We start from the raw sequence: 13,142 nt of genomic DNA, 5'->3' as shown, positions 1-13,142 counted from the left end.
GGTTCGATTAATGTCCCCCCGGTAGAACCTTCCCGAGGGCACTGGCCACTCCGGGTGTGGCCAATCCGGTCAAAATGGCCATTTTCATTACCAGTTTCAAAAACCATGAATTTTGATACCCATATTGCCCCAAGTCATATGGTTCGATTAATGTCCCCCCGGTAGAACCTTCCCGAGGGCACTGGCCACTCCGGGTGTGGCCAATCCGGTCAAAATGGCCATTTTCATTACCAGTTTCAAAAACCATGAATTTTGATACCCATATTGCCCCAAGTCGTATGGTTCGATTAATGTCCCCCCGGTAGAACCTTCCCGAGGGCACTGGCCACTCCGGGTGTGGCCAATCCGGTCAAAATGGCCATTTTCATTACCAGTTTCAAAAACCATGAATTTTGATACCCATATTACCCTAAGTCGTATGGTTCGATTAATGTCCCCCCGGTAGAACCTTCCCGAGGGCACTGGCCACTCCGGGTGTGGCCATTCCGGTCAAAATGGCCATTTTCATTACCAGTTTCAAAAACCATGAATTTTGATACCCATATTGCCCTAAGTCGTATGGTTCGATTAATGTCCCCCCGGTAGAACCTTCCCGAGGGCACTGGCCACTCCGGGTGTGGCCAATCCGGTCAAAATGGCAATTTTCATTACCAGTTTCAAAAACCATGCATTTTGATACCCATATTGCCCCAAGTCGTATGGTTCGATTAATGTCCCCCCGGTAGAACCTTCCCGAGGGCACTGGCCACTCCGGGTGTGGCCATTCCGGTCAAAATGGCCATTTTCATTACCAGTTTCAAAAACCATGAATTTTGATACCCATATTGCCCTAAGTCGTATGGTTCGATTAATGTCCCCCCGGTAGAACCTTCCCGAGGGCACTGGCCACTCCGGGTGTGGCCAATCCGGTCAAAATGGCCATTTTCATTACCAGTTTCAAAAACCATGAATTTTGATACCCATATTGCCCCAAGTCGTATGGTTCGATTAATGTCCCCCCGGTAGAACTTTCCCGAGGGCACTGGCCACTCCGGGTGTGGCCAATCCGGTCAAAATGGCCATTTTCATTACCAGTTTCAAAAACCATGAATTTTGATACCCATATTGCCCCAAGTCGTATGGTTCGATTAATGTCCCCCCGGTAGAACTTTCCCGAGGGCACTGGCCACTCCGGGTGTGGCCAATCCGGTCAAAATGGCCATTTTCATTACCAGTTTAAAAAACCATGCATTTTGATACCCATATTGCCCCAAGTCGTATGGTTCGATTAATGTCCCCCCGGTAGAACCTTCCCGAGGGCACTGGCCACTCCGGGTGTGGCCAATCCGGTCAAAATGGCCATTTTCATTACCAGTTTAAAAAACCATGCATTTTGATACCCATATTGCCCCAAGTCGTATGGTTCGATTAATGTCCCCCCGGTAGAACCTTCCCGAGGGCACTGGCCACTCCGGGTGTGGCCAATCCGGTCAAAATGGCCATTTTCATTACCAGTTTAAAAAACCATGCATTTTGATACCCATATTGCCCTAAGTCGTATGGTTCGATTAATGTCCCCCCGGTAGAACCTTCCCGAGGGCACTGGCCACTCCGGGTGTGGCCAATCCAGTCAAAATGGCCATTTTCATTACCAGTTTCAAATACCATGAATTTTGATACCCATATTGCCCCAAGTCGTATGGTTCGATTAATGTCCCCCCGGTAGAACCTTCCCCAGGGCACTGGCCACTCCGGGTGTGGCCAATACCGTATAATTGTGGTCCCAAGCCCATTGCCCCAAATCATTCTGGTCTGGTGACCGTCCTTACAATCTTCATAAGGGTTTGTTCAAATATTACGTCCAGAGATTTTCGGGATTTCAGACCCCCTCCCCCTGTCACGCACTTTTCCTATACCTTTAACATGGGCTGTCACAAACCCCAGACCCCCCTCCCCTATTCATGAACGTAATTTTTGAACGAACCCTAAGAACAGAATACCTCCCAATTTAGTGCACAAACTGTGTCTTTCAATGTGTGCGTGTGTGTGTGTGTGAGCAATAAAATTACCACCGTGGATCCGCCTTTGTCGAAACCTCGTCAGTTACTGAATTTTTCTGAGGCTATCTTTTAGCTTAAATAGTTCGCATGAAATGTGGCAACAGCGGTGCCACATTCTCGCGAGAGTTTCGCGAAAGCAGGAGAGGAGGCAACATTTGCTACGTGCTTTCAGCCAATCAGCAGCCGGGATTTTTCCTGCATTCATTTTTATTTTCATCTTAACTTTTAGTACTTTAACAAAGTTTTATCAACTTTGTGAGGTAGTCAACTTGAACTTTAAGTCTTCCCCTTTCGTTTGATGGGTAAAACATAAAGATTGTTTGAATAGGGGGGAAGATATAAGCATTTGAAAAACGACACAAATCGTTACACTTTCGCTTCGCGAAATTTTGGATTGACACCCGTAGACAGTGCCCTTAGGACAAAGTTCTTTGTCAAAATGTTAAACCATTCACATTAACACTTTTAGTTTTGTGTTTATTTAATAGGTAGAGGAGGCTGCACAACGGTTCTGAAAACAAACAAAAAAATTGTAAAATGACTTCTTTTGACATAAGGATGGCATGGACAAAGTTATGTCCAATTCAAAAATTACAAACAAAAATCGATTTGCGAAATCGTAGAGAACCCCTTATTTGATTATCTAAATATTAAAGATTTAATTCAACGATCAATATGAACATTTCTGATGCCGTGTTGCACCCCTGGACGAAACGCAATATTCATTGCGTTTTTATTGGTATTTTATTGTTGTTGCTTTCTCGCTATATTCTTACCGTAGTGGTCAGTACTAGACTGGTATCATACACTCAGTAAACACCACGTGGGACGAGAACTGGATTTTGCAGATCATCGCACCGTACAGCAGCTCATAGCTCAACGCTTAAATAGTAGTTTTGCTCGGTCAGCTGACTACGAAGCAGAATAAAACGTCTAATACCGTCTAAATCCCAACTCCGAACGCATGAATTCTACCTGCCGCCTCATCATCATCACCCCCAGGACACCCGCGTAATGAGTGCTGACATTTTGAACGGTGCTCGAGAAATGCTTCGGCAAAAATGGTTCTCAAACAAGGAAGTGTGCCCGGTGAAGACTTCCGCAATATTGGTTCAGGTTTACTATTTTGGGGGCACGTTTGAGCAACGATCAATGGAATAACTCGTTAGCTTATAAAGAATCTAAACAGAGCAAATCGAGAAGTCAACTGTTGACAAAGACTTTTTGAGTGGGCTCCACATTCCATTGATTATGCACAAAAAGCTTAACGGTTTGGTTTGTAGCAGAGAAGACTTGAAGCAGGGGAGCCACGTTCCATTTGTTTGTAAACAACTAGTTCATATTTTTCTCTTGTTGTTGAAAAGTATTAAAATCAACCAAAGGTGTCAACCAGGTTTGTCAATAACAAAACTTTTTTTCACCGAAATTAACAACCAGATTTTTGATAAGATTAAACTAATGGCCAAACCATATTTGTGCATAGTTCCACTTCAGGTCCCGGTAGGCCTGCCGGCGCTGTGAACTTCATTAGGCTACCGCATTTCGGCGTTTATCGCCGGGAAGGTAAATAAAATGGTTTCGCGCCACAAACAGGTTTCTCGCCCAGTCTAGTGCGGGACTTGGGCCCATTAAGTGAAATTGGCAAGGTCGTCGATGGTGATTTGGAGCGCATGCGCGGCGCAAAGAGGGAAAAAGCAGTTTTGGCACCCTTGTCGGAGGTGATTCTGCAGATTTGGCGCTTGAGATGTTGAAGGTAAACGACTAAATGAAAGCTTTTGATGAAACTGAAATCCGAGTGTAAAATTTAGTTTCTAATGGGAGTGGGGTTTTAAATTGGCAATATAGTGACAATAAAAAAAAATCAACATCAGGGATACCCTCTGACTCGATTCCTTAGGCAAAAATAAGTATCTGTGCCAATTTTGAGCCAAATCGGTTAAGGTTTAAGGGTCGCTTTTTATCGTTGAAGTTTATCTGGGGAAAATCGTAAAAATGTATGCAGAAAAACATCGTTTCAGTATTTTTCTGCTAGGTGGCGCGGGTTTCGCCCAAAATTGTTCAAGTGTGAGATTCTTGAAGGATATTTAATTCCCTACAACTTTGCCCAAGGGTGCAAAACGATCCGAGTTGATCCTGATTTTTGCTGATTTTTTTAGTAAAAGTATTATACTTCCTATATACCCCTTCTATACTTTCAAGTTGATAAGCCGATTTCTTTTCATCGCATTGCTAATAACTCATCAGGGTCAACTCGGATCTTCTTGCACCCTTCGACAAAGTTGTAGGCAATAGAATATTCTAGAAGAATCTCACACTTGGTCAATTTTGAGCGAGACCTGCGCCACCTACTGCCAAAATCCTGAAGCGATGTTTTTCTCCATCCATTTTTGCGATTTTCCCTATATAAACTTCAACGACAAAAAGGGACCACATTTGGCACAGTTACTAATTATTGCCTAAAGAATCAAACCAGGGGGTATCTCTTGAGATTTTTTCATTTTTCTTGTTACCCTAATGGGCAATGGGTGGTCAATGTTAAAACACATTTTAAGAAGTTACCTTCAACTTTATTAAAAAAGATAAAGTAAATTGATTCATAAGACCAAAAACCTGTTACGTAATTTTCTAAAATAATTTAACTTATAAATACCTTATTATTTTTATTCTTTTGAAAGTTTATCAAAGCTGCCTGAACACTACCATAGTTTAAGAAAAAAAAACTATAAGTCACAGAAACATAACCAAAAATCACATTTTCAACAATTTAATACTATGCACATTGAAAAATTGTGCATATTACGTGTTATTTTAATATTTAGGTTAACGCCAATCAACAAACTAATGAGTAAGCAATTTTACAACCAAGAAGAAATCCATGTTGAAACTTTGGCTAAAAATTTAACCACCATTTTCGAAATAAATACATCTTAAGTTTGACCTATTTGAAAATTTTGCAATTTCTTTTTTTTTAAATGCTCACGAAACTATAAATATTGGACCTCTGGTGGCTGAGTTGATTATTTCCATAAAAAGTAGCCATCTCTCAAATACCTTAGTCAAAAACAAAACATATGTGAAGTTGTCTGCTCCTTGTAATAAAAAATAATCAAGCCAAACAATTTAACATTTTGCTGTATCCCAGAAACCAGAGGTCCAATCTTTCAGTTTCTTTGACAAATTTATAGGAAATTTTTTGAACCATACAAAATATTTGCTCGATTTTCTCAGAAACCAAAAAGATCCTGGAATACACGAAAATGGCAACACTGCCAATTTTTTTATTTGTTTTAGGAAACAAAAAATCAAAAAAAGGTCAAACTTCTTAGCTTGTCCTAAAGCACTGAAATTATCAAAATATATGTTTTAAAATACATATTTGGATGCCATTTTTGTATAAAAAGCTCCCGAATTTATATGGAAACTTGTCTGGACGAACCAATGATCAGGGATTTCAGGTTAAAATAAAAAATAATCTGGTCAAGTACCCATAAAAAATCCAAAGAAACATTAATTAACTCGATAGCTTTTAATTTTTTTTTTTTTTTTTAATACCGAATTACACACTTCCAAGCAAGCAGCTGGAAACATTCACCTACCTGGAAGAGGTTAGGCTCGGTGGTTGCTGGTGGTTTTTTTTTCCAGCTCGCTTAACTGTACAAATCCTCAGTGAGCAATTTTGCTCTTTTAAGAGGATTTTTTCTTCTTTTTTTTTATTCTTTTTTGCGATTCTTTTTTTTTTTTTTTTTTAAGAGTTAGAGATTGAATTGTGTGATGGTTTAATTGATTTTAAGTCTCAAAAAGGTTGAATTTACATTTAAATTGACCTGAATATTTACAAAAAATTACGATTTTTAATATAACACGTTCATCTAAGTAAAAAAAAGTTCGAAATTTGTAGAAAATTTTGAATCAGTCGAAATCTGGTATAGATAACGATGAAACTTTATTCCGGCTGACACTTGACTAATCTGGCATTCCTAAATTAATCTGACGCAAAATGGCTTATTTTGTTAAGGGCAAAGTTGGCAAACAAGACAAAAACAGGAATTGATCGATGTTCAAAATTCTTGCGTTATTGCCCAGAATGACCGTCTAACACGAGACAAACCAAAAAAATCCGAAAAATTGATTTTGTAGTAAAACTGTCCAAAATAATAATAATCACACAAAATAAAACAAGCAGCTAAGTTTAACGAGTTAAAAGATAAGAATTGCATCACAACTTCACCCGTTTAAGAGATGGCTACGCATGCAATGTTGCAAGCAAACTTCGTTGCAAGAAATGAAATATTTCACGCCAGGGATGCCAGATGCAATGATGTGTCTTTGTTTACAGACATTTTAGCATGTGGCAGATATTTTTTCACGATGAACATACTTTCTTAAATCATTCGGAAAGCAATAATTTTGTAATCAAATTAATCGAAACATTATTGTTAAAACAATGTTATCGTTTTCATAGCATGAATTTTTGATTAATGCTAACGTTTTTTGATAATATGAAGTTTTTGGTAAGGTTGCAGCCAACAACAGACTTTTCAGTCAGGCTTGTCCAAACTCTTAAAAAGTCATCTGGCATCTCCGTTTCACTTGTTGTACAATCAGCAGCTCAAGCGTTAGTTTTCCAGAATGCAATTTAATTTGATACAATTTTCTGTTCAACATCTTTAAATTAACATAATGGAGACGGTGGATTGTTTTAGATTTGAAATTATGTTGGTTTTATTCATGAAAAAACTAAAATTGAGTCTTTAACAAATCCGTTGACAATTTTATCAACTTTAAAATTTATCTATAAACCAATAAAAATAAATAAATCACTAGGAAGGTTGGCCATTTAGCATAATGTTTGGAAAATTCTTGTAGAAATTTGTTGATAGCTTGCAATCAAACAAATGAGTAGAATTTTTTTTTAAGTTTTTATTTAATAATCACTACACTTGACTATTCTTTAATGTCCTTACTCGAGGCTGATTGCTTAACGGGCTCTTCCACAACAGTTAAATTTTTCCCTTTGGTTTCCGGCATAACAAATATGATGAAGAACGTGGAAAGAGCACAAATTAGAGACAGCACCCACATGGTACCATAGACATCGATTTGCTCCATGAGGGTGGGGAAAAGCTGAAAATTCAATAGTGTGAATATCGAAATTCTAATATTATAAAAGTTTTATAAATTACCTTAAGAACTATAAACGAGCTTCCTGCAATGGTGAGAATGCTTATTGTGCTGCCGACGTTTCTTATCTGAAATTATTTGAAATTGATTAAGTATTGTGAAAAATTAATTAACAAATTTAACTCACTTTTTGTGGCAACACCTCGGCTAAAATCACATACGGCAACGGAAGAATTCCAATTGATGATAGAAATATTGTAAACGACAAACTAAGAATCGGTAGAGATTGCAGGTGGTCCAAATTGACCTTAGCATACTGTAGATAAGAGAACAACCCCATGGAAAATAGTCCAAGAGTTGTTCCAATCGTCGAAATTAGAAGTAAGATTTTTCTTCCCAAGTTGTCAACCAGGGAAAAGGAAACCAGAGTTCCAAGGAGTTGAACTAAAGCCACAATAATTGAGGATACATGGGGACTCAAATCTGATCCAGATCTTTCGAAAATTGATGCTGTATAGGTCATGATCGCCAAAGCTCCAGAAAATTGATTCAGGAGCATCAGGAAGATTCCAATCGCCAGTCCTTTTCTTGCGTCTTTGGTGCCTGTTGGAGAATACAAATCAGTGAAATATTTCAAAAATCAAGAAGATCAAAACCCACAAAAATCAGCCCACGTGACCCGGTTATCATCGGCCGACTCCCGCTCAACCTGAACCAACTTCTTCAGCTGCTCAAACTCTCGATTGAAGTAGCTCGTCTTCTGGAAGTGTCCCCGAATGCCGCGGTAGAACATCAAAGATCGTTCGGCTTTTTCGTTTCGATTCTGTCGTAGCAAACAGTACGGCGTCTCCGGCAGGAAGCTGGTCGCGGCCAGAAAAAGTACCGGAGCGGCCAACATGACCAACGGAACGGTCCCGTAGTGGAGATAGCTGCCCAGGATGAATCCTCCCAGGGTGCCCAGATTGAGCGATATCACCAGCAGTGAGCCCAACATTCCACGCAGCCGAAAGTCGGCAATGTCTGCGATGTACATCGGGATGGCCCGCAGGATTCCACCGCCACCGATTCCCGCCAGGACGCGACCCAGGTAGATGTGGTAAACGTTGGTGCCCTGCAGAACGCACAGCAGGAAGCCCTGAGTGGGGAAAATACCATGATTGTGGCGTGTTTTATCAAATTTCGAAGAAGCCATTACTAGATTTGCTGCTAAACAGTATTCATTGAAACTGTAATTATTGGATTTACTGCTAAACAGCTTTCATTTCAACCGTCATTATTAAAATTCGCAGGATTTGTATTAATTACAGGGAAGAATTATAATGGAAATGTATACATTAAGAACAACTCCTGTAAAATTGTGATTGTTTTTTCGATGTAAATTTGCATACTACAAAATATTAATATTTCTAAGAAAACGTTATTACTTAAGTTTGTTTACTATGGAAGCTGTGGGGTAAATGCAACCAATTTAAAAACACAATCGGGAAACACACCATCAAAACAGGATTGTTGGCATCCTTAAGAGTGCTGATCCCGAATTTATTTGAAATACTTATGAGTGTTACTGTTGCATAACTTTGAAATTAAAATGGAGAAGAAAGAACGTTCCAGGACCGGATGTTGTTATTTTGCGATAAAAAACAAAATGAATTCTTCCTCACAAACGCCTTCAAAAACGCGGTCCACGTGGTTTATGAATGGGCCTTAAGTTATTCTATTGTAATATTTTACTTAGTTCACTTTTTATGAATTTAGGTTTATAGACTAGTTTTGGTTTTCTTTTTTTTTATATATTTTGGTCATATATGACCTATCGGCCTGAAAGGGTAAAGTTTTTAGTTATTTAATTTTTACAAATGGCTTGAGTCAATTTCGAGTCATTTTTATAAAATCTCTCATTTGCGGTAATTTTTTGATTGTTTATAAAAATCATAATAAAAATATTTTTCATGTGCTCCCGTAAAATCAGAAATAACCAGCAGTCGATTTTTTTAAATTAATTAGTTACTTATATTGCGACGTTCTATACTCTACGGCTTTTTCACTAACGCTCCTTCTGTCATAATTTAACTCACTTTAAACGATTAACGTGCTTTTTATTTTTTAACAAATGAAAATCAAATATAAAAATAATCGAAAAAGACATAAGAATTACTTTCTTTTTAGAACGTTTTAGGAAAAGAACAATATACTTTTAGATTATTTTTATTGAAATTGCATTCGATTAATTTCTGTGATATTTTCGGAAAAAATATCCTTTGGACCAACATAGTACCATCCATTGTTAAACATGTTTGCCAACAATGTTAACCTTTCGAAAGTCGCGTCAAAAAAAAAAACACGAGCAGTAACACATTAAACACACACATTAAACAACATTTTTTATCAAAAAATCATTAAAAATAGGTTTTACTCCAAGAATTTGACTTTTCATATGTTTTCTTATAGAAAAATGTGTAGCTTGAGCATACGCCTGGGTTTCACGCATTTTGAATAAGAAAAGACATTGTTTTTTAACAATTTTCAAAAGTTGTGCACAAAGTACACTAGCGCGACCTCTCGAAAGTTAAAAAAATGTTGGATCTTTCGACTAGATTTTTTTTCCATTTGCTCAAGTATTAATTATCCCAGAAAAGTTTTGTTCATGTGGATTATTTAATTTTCAAATAAATAAAAAAAGGTAGTTTTTCAAGATTCTCAACTGATTCATTTTACTTCAAACTGTTCAATATATTTCGTGCTCATTTTGTATTTAAAGCTTTAAAATTTTGCTTGACTCATTATAATATAAACGTTACTTAATTCACCTTTAGGTGGTTGGTTCCTTCCTCACATTCATAGAGTGAATACACTATACAGCCTCAAAAAAGTGTAGAAATAACATTTATTTTTATCAAAATATCTGAGATCCGACCTAAAAAATGTATATAAAAAAAAGTACTCATAACTATTGATAGGGTTGTCAGATCCTCAATCATTCGTGCTCGTTGGAAAAGTCTTTTGATTACCTATCCAATGGGTCGCATGATAGATCCGGACTACAATTCATCAAAATATTTGAGATCTGGCCTCAAAAAAGTGTATAAATAACATATAAGTGCTCATAACTTTTGATGAGGTCAATCTTTTGAACGCGTTGGAAAGGTCTTTCAAATATCTTTCCAACAATATATAGCTGACAAAAACCACCGTTTTTACAATTTTCCGAAGTTAAGCTAAACTCGTTTTTTAAGCATAACTTTTGAAGTACTTAACTAGGGTCTTCTGGGACCCCAAGACGGATTGAATGAGATCAAAACGTTTTGGCCTGAATGTTTGGCCCTTTTGAAATGTTATTCTTGAAATGTAGATCGGAAAATTTCACGAATGTTTCATATATTTACATTAAAAATCTGACAATTTTTTGGTGAGATATCGACATTAGAAAAATGTTCAATTTTTCTAAGACAAAATTACAGGAAATTGTCTGAACTTTTTGAAAAATAAAGATATTTTCAGGAAGGACAATCATGGAAACTTAAAAAAAAACTGAATTTTTCGGAAAAAAATAACGTTGAATGACTATATTTTTAAAACGGTGCCCTTATACATAAAAACTGTAAAGTATTTTTCAATTGCAAATTCGGCATTAAAAAATGAGGTCAAAAAATTTTAATTACGAGATTTAATATTTTTACAAAAATCAGGCCGTTGCAAATATTTTTTCTAGTCTATGTTCTTTGACTCTGACCAAAGTCTGGGGCAAAAAAAATACAGGGCCAATAATTCAACAATTGAATTAAAAAAGTGTTTTAAAATAAATTATACACCTGTCCAGTTGTTTTGCAATCATAAGTATCCAAAATTTAAAAACATTGACGAACATTGTATTTTTGAGAGAAAATAAAGTTTTTTCGGTGAACATTGTTATTTAATAAAAAGTTCAAAATATTTTTAAACGAGCCCAAACAACTTAAATACGATTATCAATGCAGAAAAAGGCGTTTTAGATTGTTTTGAGTTGATTAGACTTCTATTTCCATTGATATTTTCCAGATTTATCAAAAAAAATAATTTGACCTCTGATTTTTCAACCAATTTTAAATGGGAAGGGGGGAGAATTTGATTTTTTGTGAAAAAAATATAAAAAAAATCACAATTTTTTTTTATTGTGCCTAGTTTTTTTCTGAATAGTCCTCATCAACATCTACAACTTTGTCATAGACACCAAATAAATCAAAAAATCCTTGAAAAGTTACAGATTATCGAATATTTACGTACAATTTTTGTATGAACAGCTGCCAAAATTGAACAAAGATTTTTATGGGTGAACCATTGACATAAGGAAGGCCCCACCAAAGTTTAAGCCATTTTCGGATTTGGTGGAGAATTGCTTAATAGAAACAATTGAAAAAAATAATTTTCTATGTATAGCTTTGCTAACAGGTGCTCAAAATTTCCTGTCATAATTTTAGCTCATTTTAAATTATTAACCTAATTTTATTTTTTGATTAGATAAGCTTAAAAAAATGTTTTTGCATCAATTGAAAATCAATTATAAAATCAATCGAAAAATACTTAACAATTCATTTTGTTAAAGAACGTTTAAGGTATCAAGCTGTTTTTATCTTTTTAGATTATATTAATTGGAATTGCAACCGATTGCAGAAAGAAAAATAGCTTTTTACGAGAATTATGAAATTTATAGAGATCTAAAGTGATAAAGATCAAAAGATTTGAAAATTTGAAAATTTGAAAATTTGAAAATTTGAAAATTTGAAAATTTGAAGATTTGAAGATTTGAAGGTTTGAAGATTTGATGGTGAGTTAAATGTTGAAGATTTACTTTTTCGGTTTTCCTATTTAGTCTCTTTTTGTCATCTACTCTATCCAATCTTCCTCAATCTTTTCTTAATTTTGTTTGGTTTTATTTTATATTTGAGGTTATAATTCAATGTGCATATTAACCCTTGAATACAGTACAAAACCATTATTAATCGACCATAAGTTAAAATCATGTGATCTACTTGAAGACTAATACGGTGGTCAGGTCTACAAGTGGGTGTCTATGAGTGGTCGGAATATTAGTTGCAAGAACTGTCAATCAGTCACTTGTGCAATACTAAGCCGTTTTAATTACACATCGTTGACACGGCAACGTTCACGGAAGATTCATTTATCAAGCACACTTACACCCGAACACACAGATACAACAAGGCCTCATTTCCGTGCAATATAGGAGAATACTACCCAAAGCATCTCTTGCGACGTTCATTACCGGAAGCTTATAACTTTCTAATCATCCACACAAATCAAAACCTACCAGCTGTGGAACTGCAATAAGCTGCAGGCCAAGCCGCTTCCCACACCGATCGGCCAACGCCCCAAACACGGTCGCCCCAATCAGTCCCCCGATGCAGAGGGTCGACCCAATCCAGGAGGCCTGCTCGATGGTCACCGGTCCCGTGGTCAGGTGGTCCCCGTTGGACTGCAGGTAGAGTAGCGCGGGTGAAACCCATCCGATGACCGCGCCATGCCCCAGAGTGATGATGTTCACTGAAATGGCAAATATTCCCGCGTTATTGACCGCTGACGGGGTGGTGGCCGGCCTAACCTGCGAGTGCCCCCAGGAATTGGTTGGCCACCGATCGAAGCGGAACGGACGTCGCGATGAGCACCATTTTCCGTGAAATTATTTCGCGCGAATGGGCAGATGAGTTTTACCATGCATTGGGTGTGTGCAAGACGGCGTCATTTGATGATGGAGGGATTTTCCTGGATAGCTGAGGGCTTGAGGTTTCATTCTGAACGGAATCACGTTTCTGGAGCGGCAGTGTGCCCCGAGTGGCGTTGTACAATTCCGTGGGAGTTAAAGTTGACCTAGTAGTGGAAATTGGGGACGATTTACCTAGAAAATCTATTAAAAAAAATTGAAAAAGAATTAACAATCGCTATCATTAAATCTAGAAAATTTAGGAAATCAACATCAGCATGTAGAAAAAA

General features: G+C 37.1%; 1 protein-coding gene across 1 annotated transcript in view; it reads right to left on the bottom strand.

The window, feature by feature from the left end:
* The window catches only part of LOC6041381 (facilitated trehalose transporter Tret1), a 40,710-nt gene extending 27,838 nt beyond the window's left edge, over positions 1–12,872 (bottom strand). The window contains exons 1-3 of the mRNA XM_038254863.1: positions 12,754–12,872; positions 12,463–12,695; positions 7,821–8,295 (exon numbers count right to left, since the gene is read on the bottom strand). Coding sequence (XP_038110791.1) covers positions 7,821–8,295; positions 12,463–12,695; positions 12,754–12,820 — 775 coding nt within the window. The 5' untranslated portion in view covers positions 12,821–12,872. The remainder of the gene's footprint in view (positions 1–7,820; positions 8,296–12,462; positions 12,696–12,753) is intronic.
* Between the last annotated feature and the right edge of the window lie 270 nt (positions 12,873–13,142).

The sequence above is a fragment of the Culex quinquefasciatus genome, chromosome 2, assembly GCF_015732765.1.
Source record: "Culex quinquefasciatus strain JHB chromosome 2, VPISU_Cqui_1.0_pri_paternal, whole genome shotgun sequence".
Lineage (NCBI taxonomy): Eukaryota > Metazoa > Arthropoda > Insecta > Diptera > Culicidae > Culex > Culex quinquefasciatus.
Note: the sequence above shows the minus strand (reverse complement) of the source record. Positions and strands in the feature narration are given on the sequence as shown.